The sequence below is a fragment of the Malaclemys terrapin genome, chromosome 1 (assembly GCF_027887155.1).
Source record: "Malaclemys terrapin pileata isolate rMalTer1 chromosome 1, rMalTer1.hap1, whole genome shotgun sequence".
Classification (NCBI taxonomy): Eukaryota; Metazoa; Chordata; order Testudines; family Emydidae; genus Malaclemys; species Malaclemys terrapin.
In genome coordinates, this window is record NC_071505.1 from 109,922,611 (window position 1) to 109,941,866 (window position 19,256).

General features: G+C 43.5%; 1 protein-coding gene across 5 annotated transcripts in view; it reads left to right on the plus strand.

The window, feature by feature from the left end:
- Window positions 1-19,256, plus strand: part of ERC1 (ELKS/RAB6-interacting/CAST family member 1) — a 539,904-nt gene that overhangs the window by 98,642 nt on the left and 422,006 nt on the right. For all 5 annotated transcript variants that reach the window (XM_054035177.1, XM_054035195.1, XM_054035205.1 and 2 more), the window contains exon 3: window positions 9,733-10,149. In XM_054035177.1, the coding sequence (XP_053891152.1) occupies window positions 9,733-10,149 (417 nt within the window). The remainder of the gene's footprint in view (window positions 1-9,732; window positions 10,150-19,256) is intronic.

Below are 19,256 nucleotides of genomic sequence, written 5' to 3' on the forward strand. Positions count from 1 at the left end.
CATCTTCCAGTTGCAGCTTCTCCACCCAACCACTCCAAACCTCCCACTACCCTGGCTCCAAGTCCCAGTCTCCTTGCCCAGTTAGTCCCTGTCAGAGTTTTTATCTCCCTCCTCTAGTCCCTGTCTCCCCAGACTCCTTTTGTCACCTCTACATTCAAATCAGATGGCTTCCTCTTCCTTGCTGTCTTGGTGCCAGCAGACAGGATCATTGAGAGCACAGGAGAGAACGGCTTTCTGCTCTCAGTTCCAGTGCCTGGACCCAGCCTGGCCTGGAGCAGCCATTACAGGGAAATTCCAGCTTCAGCCTTATAGACCTGGGCTTGAGGGAGCATGCTCAATTCCTCTATGGGGATGGCACATGTACAGCTTGTTCTGTGCTAGGAGCTATGAGAGGCTCCAGCATTCTCAGTGATGATGGAATCTTTGGAGACTGTAGCTGTTAAAAATCCAAGTGTCTACTAAACATGTAGTAACTGATTTTTTTTTTTTTAAAGGTGCATGACTTGGCCAAACCTATTCATAGAGTTCAATTTTCAGAGGGATGGAAAAATGTACCTCCTTTACACAAAGGCACCCCTCTGCCAAATTTCAAATTCCTGATCCAAAGCATGGGGCCACTAGAGCTGTTCAAAGAAAAGGTCTCCAGAATTTTTTAGTATGGGCAGAACAATGTATTTTTTTTCACTTGGCTCAACGGTTTTGACTAAAAATTTTCAAAAAACCTCAGCTGGAGGCAGACACCTGGCATGTGAAATTGCAGCCCAATTTCACAACATTTGCAAAATTACAAGCAAATAAAAACAGGGTCTTATAACAAGAATTGTAAGGCAACCTTAATAATAGCCAGCGCTACCAGCCCTGCCTTGTGTGTGTACACACGTGTAAAAAATTACATTAAAAGAGTATTCAGTTGCAAAGTCAAGCACTTTCAGAAGTTGGCAAATGCCAGAATTGAGGTTGTCTGTATATCCTAAGTTGGCTCCCTTGTACCCATGCATTGTTATATAATTTTGTGATCATATACTATTTTTTTCTACAGCCCTGTTCTCCCCTCCCCCATTATTCAGTGAACAGGGACAGCACTCCATTAATAAGCAGGTATTCAATATGTTGATTTATCCTCATTGGTTTGCAGACAGAATTATTAATTTGCTCATGGAGTTTTCTGTGATGATCATCATCACTATAGTATGAGTGCTTTACAAACAATGATTTTGTTTTCACAAAACCTCTGAGGTGAGTGGGTAGTATTAATCTTCAGTTTAAAGGTGGGGAATTAGAGGTGCAGAGATTAAGTGTTAAGGTCAAAAGTGTTTGCTAATTTTGAGTGCATAATTTCAGTTGCCTAGGGTTTGATTTTTTTCAGAGTATTTAGCATTTTATAGCGCTTTATATGTTTAAAGCACAGCTCCCAATGACTTCAGATGCAGCTGTGAGAATGTTCATTCTCAGAAATTGAAGAACACACAATTAGTGACCACCTGTGAAAAGTTTTGGTTTAATTGACTTACCATGCATCACTCTCAGGGAAAGAATCCAACTGTTCAGGGTAACATTCAGCTGCCTTAGCCATAAGACCATTCTTTGTTTTCGTGCCATCCCTTATATATTCACTATACTTCTTCTAACTGCTGTAATGGATGAGGTCTTACAGTCAAGAGCCTCATTCACTACATAACCCTGACTCATTCCCAGAGCACAGTTCATCATGAGCACTAAGAGGCAAGGGACCTATGGAAAATCATATGTGATCATCTTATTAAGGATTGTATTATAATGCATATTCACAAGGGGTCCCAATTAAGGTTGCATAGGCAACTTTAATTCTGTAACTTACTAACTTTGTGTGCTTGATTTTGAACTGTTAATATGCTTGTAACGTAGTTTTTGTGAGTGATTTTCTGAGGCTTTTAGAAAAAACAAACTGAAAAAACCTGAATTCTATCATGTGGAAGCATACTGACCCCTACATGGGTCATCAGCAGGGTTAGAACCTTTAGATCCAGAGCACAGCACTCTGAGGTAACTGAATGACTGATAGCAGTAGTCAGTTGTCATCCTTTATGTTGTTCCTCCACTAGGGGAGGTTGACGCACAAAACTTTGCCAATAATTTTCACAGGTATTTGCTCATTGCAGAGGAATTCAACTTGGATTTAATTCCAGGTTCTGGAGCAAGTGTGTTCTAAAGGGCATAAATGCTTCTGCCCCATTTCTCCCTGAGCCTGACCCTATCTGCCTATGTCTTCTCCATCCTATCCCTGTGTCAGTTCTTGTCTCCCTTCCCCTTGCCCCCAGTCTCCTTGTCTGATCTTTAGCCTCCCCTCACCTTCTTCTGGCTCCCTGTCCATGTTCCTGCTTCTCTTCCCCCCGGGTTCCTTGTCACAGCTCCTAGTCTTCCCTCACAGACACCTTATCATAATTTACTTGTTCACTCCCTACTTCATCCCTCTAGCTTGGCTTAGCTCCTTACCCCTGTGCATTTCAGTCAGATTGCGTCCTTCTCTTTTATGGTATCAGGATACCAGCAGCAGGAACATTCAAAACACAAGAGAGACATTTTTTTCTGTCCCTCAGTTCCTGTGCCTGGCACCACAGTAACCCACCCCTCAGCTTCATGAGTCTCAATTGCGGGGAAAATCCTGCTTAGTTCCTGCATCTCTGTGTTGGAGCATGCTCAGTACAGATAAAAATCTTTGGGGAATTTAGTTGCCAAACTCTAACCAATTTATACTGAGCATGTATGCATTTAGATTTTGTTGAAAGGCTTATTGCTTGGCCAGATTTGAAAGGGTTTTTCATATTTTTGCACAACACAGAGTACTTGTCATCTTATGCTGTGTAGTGCAACAGACGGTATGGACCCACTTCAGGCCATATATAGAAGAGCTGTTTTATCGTACGGCTCAGATTATTCCAGTTGCCAGTGAAAGTGTGTGTACGACCTTTTAAATTATGTAATGCCACCAAGATCATGAGTGGGCAAACATCTTTCCAAGGTCCAGTCTGCTTGGTATAGGAGAGGTACCTGTTGGTAGGTGAGAGACACTCATACTCCATAGAAGGCGTGGTATTTTTTTATTTCTCCTTAAAGGTTTCCTTGGTAAGCCTTTATATCCATCACATAAGTGAATTGTTTTGTCCCTCCTGAAACCAAAGCGTCCAGTTCTGTGCAGAATGGAAGTTTAGGTTCAAGTCACTAGTCCAATCTTATTTCATACGATTTACTTGAAATTTCACCTGTATCAGCAGATTTAAAGCTGTTCCATGCACCCACCGCTGGCACAGAAGATACTTAATCACAACTCTTGATGTTTTTAGTTAAAAAAATAATCTGTTCAGGGCAATATGTCTATAATCGCTTACTAAGAAATTAATCAAATAGGATCACATTTTAGATTTTATGTTTTCAGAAAGTCCTAACTTTGAGATTTCCTCTTAGTAGAGTGAGAGAAGATACCTTTAGAAATTCAGACATGGAAGGGTAGCTGGTACTGACTAGCTTAGAGTTATAAAAATAACTTTCCTTTGACTACTCTAGCATATTAGAGTGTTTGTGACTTCTGCCAGGAGAACAAATTAATATATAACCTAGAAGCCCAGTGACCTGCTAGAAGTGTATTATGGTACAAAAGTGGCAGCCAAACAGAATTTTCAGGAAGTAGTTACTGGATCTGACAGCACTCAGTTAAAATGTATTTGTTCTGCAGACTTTAAATTCTAAGAGTCAGATGTCTGCATCTCAGTCTTGGTTTCTTTTGGACTACAGGAATATCAATTTGTTTACTCCTGTCCTTTTTTAGGATTTAAATTTACTGTTGGTGCTTTTCTTCTACAGTTTCTTGTGGATGTGTTGTTGCTTCATGACACCCCCTTAAACCAGATGAGTCATTCAAATGAGTCTGGTTTAGCAGAGAGATGTACTACCAACAATCTTAAGCCCTTTATCTATAGAATTTGTTTACCTCCTTGCTCTTCTGCTGTCTCAGAGATAAATCAGTGTAAGGTTTTCTTAATATACAAGTTAATTTGTTAGGATTTAATTTAAGTGGGAGCCAATTACAATCATAGCTTTGCTTCCAAGCTAAGCTACACACTATAAAAATCACTCTGTCATTTCCATACAAATAAGGATCCTGGTGCCCCTGAGCCATCTTACAGTGAGTATGCAGTGTTTTTGGAATCAGCAAGTTCTGTTTCATCAGGGCCCTGCTGGACTCCTGACATTAGCCCTTTTGTCAGTTTCTCTGCATCGGCTGCCGCTGAATGTCAGCAGGGACTCCCTTCAGATAGACAGGCTTTTGCCTTGAGTGTGCGTTCAGCAGAATTTGTATCTCAGAAATGTTGTCCAAATGATAACACTTGGAGAATGAGTGAGAAAAAGAAAGACTTCCTTATTTTCTCTCCTGATTTGTGATTGAGTTTTGCTTTAGTGGCCCTGGTTTCTCTTAACATTTGGAGCATGGTTGCTGCCCAGTTCTGTGTGGCTCATCCTTTTTCCTGACATTTGGAATACTTTCACTTCAGGGAAGACTTATGAAGGTAGCTTGTTAGTGAGGACTTTTAGCTTTCATATGTGCTGAGATGCTGGCAGGAAAAGCAAATTCATGATCTCATGTAGATTCTGCCAATTTCTGTGACTACAAAACATTTGAGATAGGGAGAACTTGGGTGGAATCCCTCTACTGGTAAAGCTTATCTCCCCGGAAGACAACTATGCAGTCATTCCAACTTCTGTTCCTTAACCTTGTGTAACGGCGTTGGGGCACCTCCTTGTAGCCATGTCTGGGGATTAACTCCTTTCTAGTCTGATGCCCCCTTTCTGATGGTTGCTCACACCGCATTCCCCCTCACTCTCCAGGACTCGCAGTGCTCTTTCTTTGTGATTCAGCCCCTTGGACAGATCATTGTATAGTCCTACCCTTCAGGGCCATCGAAGTCCCACTGGATCACCTGTTTGTATGCTGCTCCAGACAGTCTTTCACTCCAAGGCGAGGCCCTGTGCCACTTTCCCAGCAGCTGGGAGGGAACCTGGACTCACCCACTACTCTGTACTCCAGCCTAGGGACCCTATATCCAGCAACTATAGTCTGCTTGCTCCCAGACTTTATTTCCCTAGACTCCTTCCTGCTCCCTTTTTTATCTTCTGTTCCACTGCCCTGGGTTTGCTGACCCTCCCAGGGGACTACTTCCCCTCTTGGACATCATGGCAGACACTGTAGCCCCAAACAAACCTCCCTTCTCCCAGGGAGCAACTACAAACTACTTCCCCTGCAGCCCCTTTCTGTTCTCAGCTTCATCCTTTTATACCAGCCCAACTTGCTCCCTCCCAGGTGAACTTCATCTTCCATTAGGCTTATTGATTCCAGGCTGTGCTCCAGGTGCAGCATAAGAGGTTAATTGACCGAATTTAACCTGCTGTGTCTTGTGTGGGGTGGATATCACATCACACCTTGATAAACGTAGTTTGCTATCATTTATATAGTACTTTTCTGTCCATTTTCCTTTTCCCCTGTAAGCTTTCTGTGCTTTATTGATCATAAAGGTACATATACAAGCTATAAAGAATACAAAGGTAACTCAGTCTTTCCCAATACTTAGCATTTTGCATCTAGAGAGTTGATAGAGAGTAGCTTGGTCATTGAACAGAGCCACAGAGAACCACAAAAAACTTGTCATCCTGATGATGTACTGGCATGTATATGTCATGCATCTGTCACAGTAAATAATTAGTTGTGTCATATATTGACAATCATTCATGACACAGTATTATGTAACATTGGCATGGTTTTCCCCTTGGTGCTGGGATAGGCGAGGAACTCCTTCCTCTCCCCTGGCTGCTGAAAAGGAAGTCTTCCTCCTCATCTTCTTGACTGCTGGGAGGGGAAGGTGTGTGTCGCCTCTTTCTACTTTCACCTGACCTGGCTGCTGAGACAGAAGGAAGAGGATATGTGTTGCTCCCTTTCTATTTTAGTCACACTTTCGTTCAACAGGAGGGAAGTCACACTAGGGCTTGCCGCACCACCAGTTCATTTATCTCAGTGCTTTTGGAATGGCATTTAATATACAGAGCAACATAGGTATACTTTTGTGATGGTGTTTTTCTTTATACAGGATTTTGATCAGACCCAGAGGTTCAGAGTTTTGTGTGCCAGTACATCAAGAACTGAATGAGTTATATGAGCTTTGAGTTGACTATCCTGCTAAGACCTCCAGGGTAATCACTTGCATTTCCTCTCAAAGATTCTCTCACTACCTTTTCATCTGCAGAGGGCTAACTCACTAGAGAGAGAAGTCTTTGTTTGTGAAATCTAAAGACATTGTCAAGTACTGTAGGTTCCAATTTTTACCTACTCTTAAAATTGAGCTTTCTGTTAACAATATGTTAAAAACTACAGCATCTTTTTCATGGAAACTGAAAGTATTGAGTGTTGAAAATATTAAAGGCATTACAAAAATAGTCTTACATTTATTTTAAGATCATGTGAGACACTTGCAATGGGCTCTTTCAAGCTTGAGTGAGGTTTCAAGTGAATTCAGGATCTGAAACTAGGCTTAGCTTTTCAGTGGCCAATATTAGATGGATTTATAAATAATATGTTCCCTTCCTTTCCCAAGGAATTGCAATGTTTAAAGAATGCAGGCAGAGAACTAGAGAAACAGTGGTAAAACTCAGTTTATGAGGGAAGTGAGTATGTCCTATTTAAAATGTTGTAGAAGAACAGCTATGCCCACCTGAAGAACCACCTTATAGTTCACAGCAACAGGGCACTATGTTATGTGCTAATAATAAGCAGCCTATTAGCCAGCAGACAAAAGAACTCTATAGAGCAATAATATACTGGGAAGGCGAGCATGTCAAATTTCCTGCATCTTAATTTACTGCTACACTGCATATTATCTTTTTTTTTTCTTCAATTAAGTAGTTCAGAGTATTTAATTGTAATTGTAAGCAGTAATTCATAAACATATTGGTGATCTCTTATTTGCAAAGCATTTAGCTCTCTTCTTTCTTCCTAGGAAACATACTTTGACTACATTTGCTAGTTACTGACCCTTCCATTAGTACGGCATAACTTCGTTGTCCTCACCCATGAATCTGAAATGACATGAATTCCATAAGTGATGTTTCTATTGGCATTAACATTTTTCTCTCTTACAATTACCCTATTTGAACCACTTAAAAATAGCTTTCAGTTTCTCAGCTCAGATGTTGATTGCATCTGTGGAAAATCATTCATGCTGAATTTGGGGAGATGTTTTATACTGGAATAGGTGGTAATGTTTTCCTGGGATACAACTTTGCCTGGGACATGATCCTATATTAATCAGATTATAAAAATTCAAGTCTAGGAAGTTTGTTGTGATGACTTCTTTTTAGTTAGGGTTATAAATAGCCTAAGACTAATTTTCTGTGGCAGTACAGGAAGCCATTCTGCTGTTCTAATGCATGTGGTGATTCAGAGGAAGCTGCTTCTCATGCCTTCCTGGAGGGAGGAAAGTGAGGAAAGCGAGGTAAGAGTGGATGCATGTGAAATATGGATGTTAAGCAGACCATGCTCTGTGGTTGAAATGGGATGAGTATAGTTTCCCTAATAAAGATAAGTTCCATTTTGGTATATAGACTGGCTACCTTAGGTATTTGCACTGAGCTTAGTGGAGCACTTTTCAATTGTTTGGTGCAAATTCTCTTGTTACCAGTGCAGCCCCATTGGTATTGCAATGGTAAAAATTAGGAGAATGTGAGCGCATGAGATTGTTTCTTACAATTTAGTCTGCATGGATGAGTTGGATAAACTGTAGTAGTTTGGCTGCCTGACTTGCCCCTCATTCACCTAACATGCTTGCTGTTGCTCTTCTGAGCTTTAAAGCGTGGAGGTATAATGACATTTTTGTCTGGAATGCAGCTTGGAGAAGTGACACTGGCAATTTGTTTCAAAGAAGATTGAAAGCTAAAAGTGCTTTACATTCCAGGCTGTGGTGTGCTCAGGGCATAAGTTGTCTTCCATTTTGCAAGTAAATGCGTGGGCAGAAATTCAGACTGCCGCATACACTTTACCTTACAGCATACAACAAATAATCATCCATGTTCAGGAATATACCTGTGTGAGAGATCCAGAACCATCATTATAACTTAAGTACTATTTTCTGCTGAACTGAAACAGTAAATATCAAGTATCATAAAATTACAAATAGAAGAAAAGGTCAAATAAACCTCAAAATCTTGAGATAACTCCCCTTGAGGGGAGGGGACCCCAAATAACGGGGCTTGGAGTGTTTGAACTCTCACGCAGTGAGGAAAGTAGTACTGAAATAGTTGTTTACAGCCCCACAGACTGCCTTCATACATCAGTCCCTACAACAGCAATAGCTGTTAAAACCACAAAGATAGACTAAATTCATGTGTTTATGAAGTAGCAAATATCGCTTCCTCCCTGTTCCCTTTTTCAGAGAAATATGCAACAAACAAATTACTGGAGGAATCCTACAGTCTCCTTGTCCTTTCTAGTGCTTACGCTATTGCTACCACTGGTTGCATCTGTGCTGTTTTTGGAAGTTGCTGTAATGTAGGCACTTATTTTTCTAGTGTTGAGGAAGGCCTCACAGAATTCAATTCAGCTGGCCTGTTCAAAGGCAAACTGAATTGTGTCAGTCTCTTTGCCTTGACCATGAAAAGAGGATAGTTTTGTGGTTGTCTCAGATTTGTCAGTCAGACCTCGTTTCTATTTTTACATCTCCTACAAACTTCCTGTCTTGCTTGGATATTATTTCATTCAGTGCCTTTTTTTCCTCTGTAAATGGGAATAATGCTTACCAACTCACAGAGCAGGTACATCTACACAGCCAAACAAACAAAAAACACACCCCAAAACCCCATGGAAACAAGTCTCAGAGCCTGGGTCAACTGACTTGGATTCATGGTGCTCACGCTATGAGGCTAAAAATAACATTGTAGACATTCCCACTTGGGCTGGAGCCTGGACTCTGAGACGTACACCCCTCACTGGATTTCAGAGCCCAGAACATCTACACTGCTATTTTTAGCCCCATAGCGGGAACCCTACAAGCCTGAATCAGTTGACTGAGATTCTCTAGTGTGTGTGTGTGTATGTATATGTATGTATGTATGTATGGAGGGGTGGGGGGTGGTTGCTGACACTTTTTAATAATAACGATTCTTGGGGGATGGGAAACAAAATGTATAACCAATTTTTAAAAATAATTTGATATTGCTCCTTCATGATCTACCACAGTGTTTCCTACCTCACTCTATTAAAAGGTCAGCACTAGTAACCAGTGTCTCTTTATTCCTTGTTTGTTTGCTGGTGTCCAAGGGAATTGCTCTAGTTCTTGGGCCTTTGATGCTGAAGTGAGATGAACTAAGAATAACAGAGTAGCGAAGTGTTCATTTATACTTTTCAGTACACTGATTTTTCCTAGTAATACTCTTCCATTCTGGACATTGACTTGCATGGGTGGGTGGAGATAGGGGAATTTCGTGCAAGAGAATCTTTCTCCATCATTCAGGGCCTTAAAATTTGCAGCTCAATAACTCTCTCCCTCCACCCCCCAAAGTTGGGGAAATCATAGTTATGTGCTGTCAAAAATGTTGAGTATTGGCAGCTGTTGTGTATTCCTTCTGACTGATTGGTCAAGAGGATTCAAGCAGCGCATGTATTTTCCAATTTTTCACTAAGGAAGGGAATTCACTGATGTAGTTTTCTGCTTCTAGCACATGCAGATGACGATCCAGGCTCTCCAGGATGAGCTTCGGATCCAGCGGGACCTGAACCAGCTGTTCCAGCAGGACAGCAGCAGTAGACCCAGTGAACCATTTGTGGCAGAGCTGACAGAGGAGAACTTCCAACGGCTTCATGCAGAGCATGAGCGCCAGGCCAAGGAACTTTTCCTGCTGCGCAAAACCTTAGAAGAGATGGAATTGCGCATTGAGACTCAGAAGCAGACCTTAAATGCCCGTGATGAGTCCATCAAAAAGCTGCTGGAGATGTTGCAGAGTAAAGGACTGTCTTCAAAAGCCACAGAGGAGGATCATGAGCGGACAAGACGGTTGGCTGAAGCAGAGATGCATGTCCACCACCTGGAGAGCCTGCTGGAACAGAAGGAGAAGGAAAACAATATGCTGAGAGAGGTGAGTGACCCAGACATCAATTAATCTAAAAAATAATTCATTACATGAGCGATCTTCCTGTCCCTCCTTCCTAGCGTTAATCTCTGCTAATTCATCCTTGTATGCCTTCCATTCCTTTTCTGATATTCACCCTTTCACCACTGTGGGAACAGCATTTCCCATGATGGATAGACTGTAGATTAAAAAATAATCTGATGGAGTTTGTCCCCTAAATTAAAACCTCTAGTTTGTTTTTTGTCTCTCCCCTCCCCCAGCTCCCGTTTGTCTTTACTCCCCACATGAAGCTGTGGAAGTTCATTATCGCGGGAATGTAATGTTCATTCAACCTCTTTTTTGTTGTTGTTTGTTTGTTTAATTGAGAGCAAACATCTACCTGTATTTAGGAAAGAGAGAAATCTTGGCAGCATTAATGGATGATCACGCTGCAGTTTCCATGGAAACAGTTGACTTGCTATGTAGGGTTTTTGTGATAAAAAAACATTAGCTGCCTCAGATGCACAGCCAAAAAAGATTATTTAAAGGAACACTGTTGCAAAAATTTATAACAAAACAATACTTAGATATGTATTGTATATTGTGGACATATGATGACAAGCATTCTTAAGTATAAATCACCCACAACCAGTTATAATGAAATGTAGGCCCCTGTTGGAGGCTTCAGAATCCTGCCACACTTGTCTCAGGAAAGGAGCAGTGGAGAGGTCCTCCAAGTGGGCTAGAGTGGCTGCAGGGGAAGCAGGCGATCAGGGAGGCTGTAGGGGAAGCAGCCGATCATGGCTCAGGAGGGCTATATAAAAAGAGCTGCAGGACAGAGCAGTAGTCAGTTGCTGCCTGGAGTTGGAGGAGAGAGGACTGTGTTCCTGGCTGGCTGAGGGAGCAGCAGGATCACAGACAGCTCAGTATGGGCAGGGACCAGAGGAGCAAAGCAGGAGCTTGTGGCTAGTGCTGGGCCTGAGTAAGTATTGAGCCCAGGGAGGGCCGCAAAAGACAGTGTCTCCACGGAGGAAGCCCTGGGGGTATGGACCCATACCAGGGCTGGGACAAGTTAAAGACTATATACCCCAGAAGGGGTTTCTTTTGTTTCACATAGAGACAGTGTGCGTGACTTGGCCGGAGGGCTGAGTCACTGAAAAACTGCCTGAGAAACCACTGATAGGTCACCATAAACTGAAAGACTGCAGTCACACCTGACCGGAAGGAGGCGCTTGTGAGAGTTAGGTGCCATGCCATTACAATTTTCCGACCAGAAGGGGGGCTTGCAAGAGATGGGTGCCATGCTATTACAGGCTTCCATTTATTCCCTCTCTAAGCACCAGCATCAATAGTGAGAAGTCAGGAGGAAGATGTACCTCTTTAGAGAGAGAGAGAGAGAGATTGATTCTGCTGCAGAGCAGCAGGTGTTGGGTGTGAGACAGGAGATGAGTCTTCGTAGTGTAGTTGAAAGGCTGGAAATCTTATATCTTGGGTTATTTAATCCCTAGGCCTTCTCAGGAAAGGATTCCTTGTGGAGAAGAGAGATTACTGTGTGGTCAGTTTTATTGTGTGTCTTAGGCAAGTGACATTTGGAACTTTGCAATTACTTTTTGATGCCAATCCAATTCTGAAGCATCGAGGAGGGACTAGCAGGATATTTCATAATTTATTACTCAAGCTATTGTCTCATTGCCTTCTCTGGTACATAGAATTGACCCATTTAGAAAAAGTAATTCCTTTTAAACTAGTGTAAATGGTGGCTTCTTTGTAATTTGAAGTTCTTCTTTGAGTGATGTCCCTATGGGTGCTCCACTGTAGGTGCGACAGCCCTCCCTGCACCTGGGATCAGAGATCTTTAGTAGCAGTGGCCATTGGACTGCACATGTACTCCTCCATGTCTTGTGCCATGAGCAGCATCTATAGATAGTGCTGTGCAGTCCAACCACCCCAACATTCCTGGACTAAATAGTGGAAAAGCTGATATGGGATTCAGTCAATAAAGAATTAAAAGAATTGGAATATAATTAATACCAGTCAACATGGTGTAGCCTTTTATTTTATTTAAAGTGAATTTAATAATGTTGTATTACACCATTGTGGGTTCGGCTCTGGTGGCTATAGTTTCAAGCTCAACAGAGTGAAAGTCACCTCTGCGACTTTCTTCAGATTTAGAGCCTCTAGGAACACACAGAGACCAAGGATATGGACAACATATACATTTACAAGTACAAGGTCTAGTCGGTTTTACAAGTTTTATTAAAGTTAAGGTTATGATTACCCAAGCATATGGAAATCCTATAAAGACCTATGCACCGGTAACAAATATAGTCATATTCACATCCTTAACAATATTGTTAGGGTGTGATGGATGCCTTGCCAATTGATCATCAATAGAGGGATGGTTTCTGATGGAGTCTCCCCATAGGAGATTAATTTTACCCAATCTGGGAGCCCTCTTTTATCTTGTGATTCTGACTACCCAAATGCTGTGCGCATGTGCATGAAAGTGTCCACACTCTTTTTCCTTATATGTATTGTGTCCCTCAAGAATATTGGGGCATCCTGTTTTTTTTAATAATTTGTTTATAGTTCCTTTTATTCTCATTAGCATTGACACACAACCTTTATCATGCGGGTAAGGCACGTATTAGAAAAAATGTGCCTCTAGGTCATTTTGTGATCTAAAATTAATCTTATGGCTAATTTTTCGCAATACCATCCATTGGTACCTGTTTTTCCGTAACCTTGTGGCATCGGGTTATTCTTTGGTTACTTATGTCAAGCATTTCTTAAGCCTAAGGCGTAGTATGGCTAGGGTTACCAGATAGCAACTGTGAAAAAACGGGACAGGGAGTGGGGGGCTGTCCCTTTAAAACCAGGACATCTGTTAAATAGTTAAGTTAAATACTTAAAAAAAAAAAAAAAGAAAGAAAGAAAAAAAACCCACACACAAAAAACCCCAAAATTAAATCGACTGTGTCAGTCAGGTCAACATGAGAAACTTAAAATTTTGGCTTCTGCAGCTAACTCAGTCATCTTCACCTTTATTTTCCTGTTTGTTCATAATCTGGAAAAGAAAAACAAACTTTCCTGCTTTTTCAGGTCCCAAACGATTTCTCAATTTGGAATGAATTAGTCCAAAGGAAGAAAATATTCTTTCTACACCAGCAGAAGAAGCTACTTCTATTAAAAATGAGATTATCACTTCAACAGTCTCTGAATCCAAGTGCTTAAGTGACTTCCACCAGTTCACTGGTGTGACTTTCTTTAAAACGTTTCACAGTAGCAGTCGTGTTAGTCTGTATCTGCAAAAAGAACAGGAGTACTTGTGGCACCTTAGAGACTAACAAATTTATTTGAGCATAAGCTTTCGTGGGCTACAGCCCACTTCTTCGGATGCATAGAATGGAACATATATTGAGGAGATATATATACACATACAGAGAACATGAAAAGGTGGGAGTTGTCTTACCAACTCTGAGAGGCCAATTAAATAAGAGGGAAAAAAAACATTTGAAGTGATAATCAAGATAGCCCAGTACAGACAGTTTGATAAGAAGTGTGAGAATACTTACATGGGGAGATAGATTCAGTGATTGTAATGGCTCAGCCATTCCCAGTCTCTATTCAAGCCTAAGTTGATTGTATCTAGTTTGCATATCAATTCAAGCTCAGCAGTTTCTCGTTGGAATCTGTTTTTGAAGCTTTTCTGTTGCAAAATTGCCACCCGCAGGTCTGTTGTTGAGTGACCAGACAGGTTAAAGTGTTCTCCTACTGGTTTTTGAATGTTATGATTCCTGATGTCAGATTTGTGTCCATTAATTCTTTTGCATAGAGACTGTCCGGTTTGGCCAATGTACATGGCAGAGGGGCATTGCTGGCACATGATGGCATATATCACATTGGTAGATGTGCAGGTGAACGAGCCCCTGATGGTATGGCTGATGTGATTAGGTCCTATGATGATGTCACTTGAATAGATATGTGGACAGAGTTGGCATTGGGCTTTGTTGCAAGGATAGGTTCCTGAGTCAGTGTTTTTATTCAGTGATGTGTGGTTGCTGGTGAGTATTTGCTTCAGGTTCGGGGGTTGTCTGTAAGCGAGGACAGGTCTGTCTCCCAAGATCTGTGAGAGTGAGGGATCATCTTTCAGGATAGGTTGTAGATCTTTGATGATGCGCTGGAGAGGTTTTAGTTGGAGGCTGAAGGTGACAGCTAGTGGTGTTCTGTTATTTTCTTTGTTGGGCCTGTCTTGTAGGAGATGACTTCTGGGTACTCGTCTGGCTCTGTCAATCTGTTTTTTCACTTCAGCAGGTGGGTATTGTAGTTTTAAGAATGCTTGATAGAGATCTTGTAGGTGCTTGACTCTGTCTGAGGGATTGGAACAAATGCGGTTGTATCTTAGAGCTTGGCTGTAGACAGTGGATCGTGTGGTGTGTCCTGGATGGAAGCTGGAGGCATGTAGGTAAGTATAGCGGTCAGTAGGTTTCTGGTATAGGGTGGTATTTATGTGACCATAGCTTATTAGCACAGTAGTGTCCAGGAAATGGACTGCTTGTGTGGATTGATCTAGGCTGAGGTTGATGGTGGGATGGAAATTATTGAAATCATGGTGGAATTCCTCAAGGGCTTCTTTTCCATGAGTCCAGATGATGATGATGATGATGTCATCAATGTAGCGCAAGTAGAGTAGGGGCGTTAGGGGACGAGAGTTAAGGAAGCGTTCTTAAAAATGTTGGCATACTGTGGGGCCATGCAGGTACCCATAGCAGTGCCACTGACTTGAAGATATATATTGTCCCCAAATGTGAAATAGTTGTGGGTGAGGACAAAGTCACAAAGTTCAACCGCCAGGTTAGCTGTGACATTATCGGGGATACTGTTCTTGATAGCTTGTAGTTCATCTTTGTGTGGAATATTGGTGTAGAGGGCTTCTATAGGGTTACCATATTTCAACAATCAAAAAAGAGGACGTGAGGAGCCCCGCCCTAGCCCCGCCCTCGTCCTGTCCTAGCCCCACCCCTGCCCCTTCCACTCCCTCCCACTTCCTGCCCTCTCAGAACCCCCAACCCTCCCCCCCCCACTCCTTGTCCCCTGACTGCCCCCTCCTGGGACCCCTGCCCCTAACTGCCCCCCAGGACTCCACCCCCTCCCTAAGCCTCCCTGCCTCTTGTCCCCTGACTGCCCCCTCCTGAGACCTTCCCCACATCCTAACTGGCCCCCTAGGACCATACCCCCTACCTGTCCCCTGACTGCCCCAACCCTTATCCACACCCCCACCCCCTGACAGCCCCCCTCAGAACTCCTGACCCATCTAAACCCCTCTGCTCCCTGTCCCCTGACTGCCCCCTCCTGGGACCCCTGCTCCTAACTGCCCTCCAGAACCCCACCCCCTACCTAAGCCTCCCTGTTCCTTATCCCCTAACTGCCCCTTCCTAAGACCCTCTCCCTAACTGCCCCCCAGGACCCTACCCCCTACCTGTACCCTGACTGCCCAAAACCTTATCCACCCCCCCCAGAAAGCCCCCCCCCGAACTCCCGACCCCCCCCACTCCTTGTCCCCTGACTGCCCCCTCCTGGGACCCCTGCTCCTAACTGCCCTCCAGAACCCCACCCCCTACCTAAGCCTCCCTGTGCCTTGTCCCCTAACTGCCCCCTCCTGAGACCCCCCCACCTGTGCCCTGACTGCCCAAAACCTTACACCCCCAACCCCCAGACAGCCCCCCCGAACTCCTGACCCACCCAACCCTCCCCCCTGCTCCCTGTCTCTTGACTACCCCCCCCCCGAACCTCCCTGCCGCTTCTCTGACCCCCTGGCCCCCTTACTGTGCTGCAGAGCAGCGCGCTTGGAAGCGGGGGAGGGGAGCAGGGTCGGAGCTCCAGACTGCTGGAGGCCGAGGCGAACGGCCGGCCGGCAATCTGTGAATGCAGGGCAGCAGGGGGAGGGGGGGAGAGAGAGGAGGGGACTGGTCTCAAGTTTCAGGGGAGAGGAGGGGGGAAGTGAAGGAAGGGCTCTGGCTGCCGGAGCCCGTGCGAGTGGCACAATCCGGCCGGCTGCCCTGTAAGCTGTGCACGCTCTGCACGGGGGGAAGTCCGGACATTGACAAATTCCCCCCGGACACTATTTTTAACTCAAAAAATCCGGACATGTCCGGGGGAATCCGGACGAATGGTAACCCTAGCTTCTATATCCATAGTGGCCAGGATGGTGTTTTCTGGAAGATCACCGATGGATTGTAGTTTCCTCGGGAAGTCATTGTGTCTTGAAGATAGCTGGGAGTGCTGGTAGCGTAGGGCCTGAGGAGAGAGTCCACATAGCCAGACAATCGTGATGTTAGGGTGCCAATGCCTGAGATGATGGGACATCCAGGATTTACAGGTTTATGGATCTTGGGTAGCAAATAGAATACCCCTGGTCGGGGTTCTAGGCATGTGTCTGTACAGATTTGTTCCTGTGCTTTGTCAGGGAGTTTTTTTTAGCAGATGGTGTAGTTTCTTTAGGTAATGCACAGTGGGATCAGAGGATAATGGCTTGTAGAATGTGGTGTTGGAGAGCTGTCTAGCAGCCTCGTGGTCATATTCCAATTTATTCATGATGACGACAGCACCTCCTTTGTCAGCCTTTTTAATTATGATGTCAGAGTTGTTCCTGAGGCTGTAGATGGCGTTGTGTTTAGCATGGCTGAGGTTATGGGGCAAGTGATGTTGTTTTTCCACAATTTCAGCCTTTGCACGCAGTACTACTTTAAAGGTAAAATTGTAAAAGGAAGATCTGCCTGTTTCAGCTGTTTATTTTTTATCACAGCTGCATCTAAAAGGTTGGCACCATAGAATAACAACTATTTTTTTTGCTCAAACATGAGAATTCAAGAATAGTCCAGTAGGAAAATGGCAGTGCTTAAGAAAGAAGTATGAAATAAAAAGTTTACCAACCTGAAGATCCTGCATGTTCAGACATGTTCCTTTCATCATCTTCAACTCAGCTTCCTCCTGAAAAGGAACACTTCTCATGATGATGTTTCATTTGGGCAACCAGGCTTTGCATTTCTTTGTTGCAGTGCCTGTCTTACCGACAGGTAGGTAGGAACTTCATGAAAATATTCCCAAACTGGGTCTCTTTTATGGCCTGCTGTCATTTATAGGATTTCTCTTCTGGTGAGAGAATGGTATGGTAGATCTCAAATCAACGAAGGCTACATTCAGAAAGACCTCAAGACTTCTGGAATATGCTGCTCAGACAGTTTTACTTTTTGTTTCTACTGCCTGTCCCTCCCTTTTCACATTTATCTCCAGATTTCTTCTCCTTGTCCAGATCTATTCTGCCCCCAACAATCTTCTATTCATTGAACTTTTTGAAACTTTGCACTTTGAGAGAGAGTTAAGGATTGGCTCTGTGTACACAAATTTTCAGCGGGACAATAGGGTTGAGATCTGTTATTTCTCACCTCTCTCTATATATTTATTTTATTTATTTATTTAAAAACATTTTTGCTGTTAAGCATGGTCTCGCTGGAGACACAAATCCACAGTTTGACAACTACAAAACTAAGCATATCTGATGGTATCTTGTAGACTGAGCACTGAGTCCCATTGGGTAGATAGAAAGATTAACCTAAATAATCTATACAGAAGCCCCTGGAACCCCATAAGATTGGGTCCCTAATCCATGAACTATTGGAACTCATTTACAAAACTTCTTAAACATTACATGAATATATTGTTTCAAACTATAGCATTATAATTTATAATCCCTATTCCATGATGAGATAGTAGCAATAATGTATCTTAATTAAAATTTTTAGATAGGTTTTTTCCTCAAAAACTATTTTATCAAAAAATTCGATTTAAGTAAAAAAGAAAATCCATTTTTCAAAAAAATCATTGATTTTTATCCACTCTGGTTTACATCTGAAATTTTACGGTGTTGTAACTGTGGGGGAAAGGGGATCATGGGGGGCGGGGGGTGGGGTTGCAAAGCTGTTCTTAAGGATTGCCACCTCACTTCTGTGCTGGGCTCTGAAGGCAAGAGGTGCAGAGCTTCCTGCAACTGGAGGAGGCTCCTGGAGGTGAAGGTGAGTTTGATTTCGCCTAGCTGCTAGTCCTGGCTGGCTGGGGAGGGACAGGAATTGCTCTTCCCTTGCATGGCCATTCTCGAGGAGAGAAGAGACCCAGCTCCGGGTACCTCCTCTGGCTTCAGGAAGCTCTGCAGCTGGGAAGCAGCCCCGGAGCTTCCTGCAGCTGGAGGAGGTTCCCGGAGTTGGGTCTGATCTCCCCCGTGCTGTTGGAAGTGCCCAACCTAGACCTCACCCGCTGCAACTTGAGACCATTGCTCCTTGTTCTGTCATCTGCCACCACTGAGAACAGCCGAGCTCCATCCTCTTTGGAACCCCCCTTCAGGTAGTTGAAGGCTGCTATCAAATCCCCCCTCACTCTTCTTTTCTGCAGACTAAACAAGCTCAGTTTCCTCAGCCTCTCCTCATAAGTCATGTGCTCCAGCCCCCAATCATTTTTGTTGCCCTCCCGCTGGACTCTTTCCAATTTGTCCACATCCTTTCTGTAGTGGGGGGCCCAAAACTGGATGCAATACTCCAGATGTGGCCTTGCCAGTGCTGAATAGAGGGGAATAATCACTTCTCTCAATTTGCTGGCAGCGTGTCTACTAATGCAGCCCAATATGCCATTAGCCTTCTTGGCAACAAGGGCACACTGTTGACTCATATCCAGCTTCTTGTCCGCTGTAATCTCCAGGTCCTTTTCTGCCGAACTGCTGCTTAGCCAGTCGGTCCCCAGCCTGTAGCAGTGCATGGGATTATTCCATCCTAAATGCAGGACTCTGCACTTGTCCTTGCTGAACCTCATCAGATTTCTTTTGGCCCAATCCTCCAATTTGTCTAGGTCACTCTGGACCTTATCCCTACCCTCCAGCGTATCTACCTCCCCCCAACTTAGTGTCATCCACGAACTTGCTGAGGGTGCAATCCGTCCCGTCATCCAGATTGTTAATGAAGATGTTGAACATCCCCAGGACCCCTGCATGCTCGAACAATATTTTTATACTTCTCCCTAGTCATCTGTCCAAGTTTCCACTTCTTGTAAACTTCCTTTTTGTGTTTAAGCTCACCAAAGATTTCTCT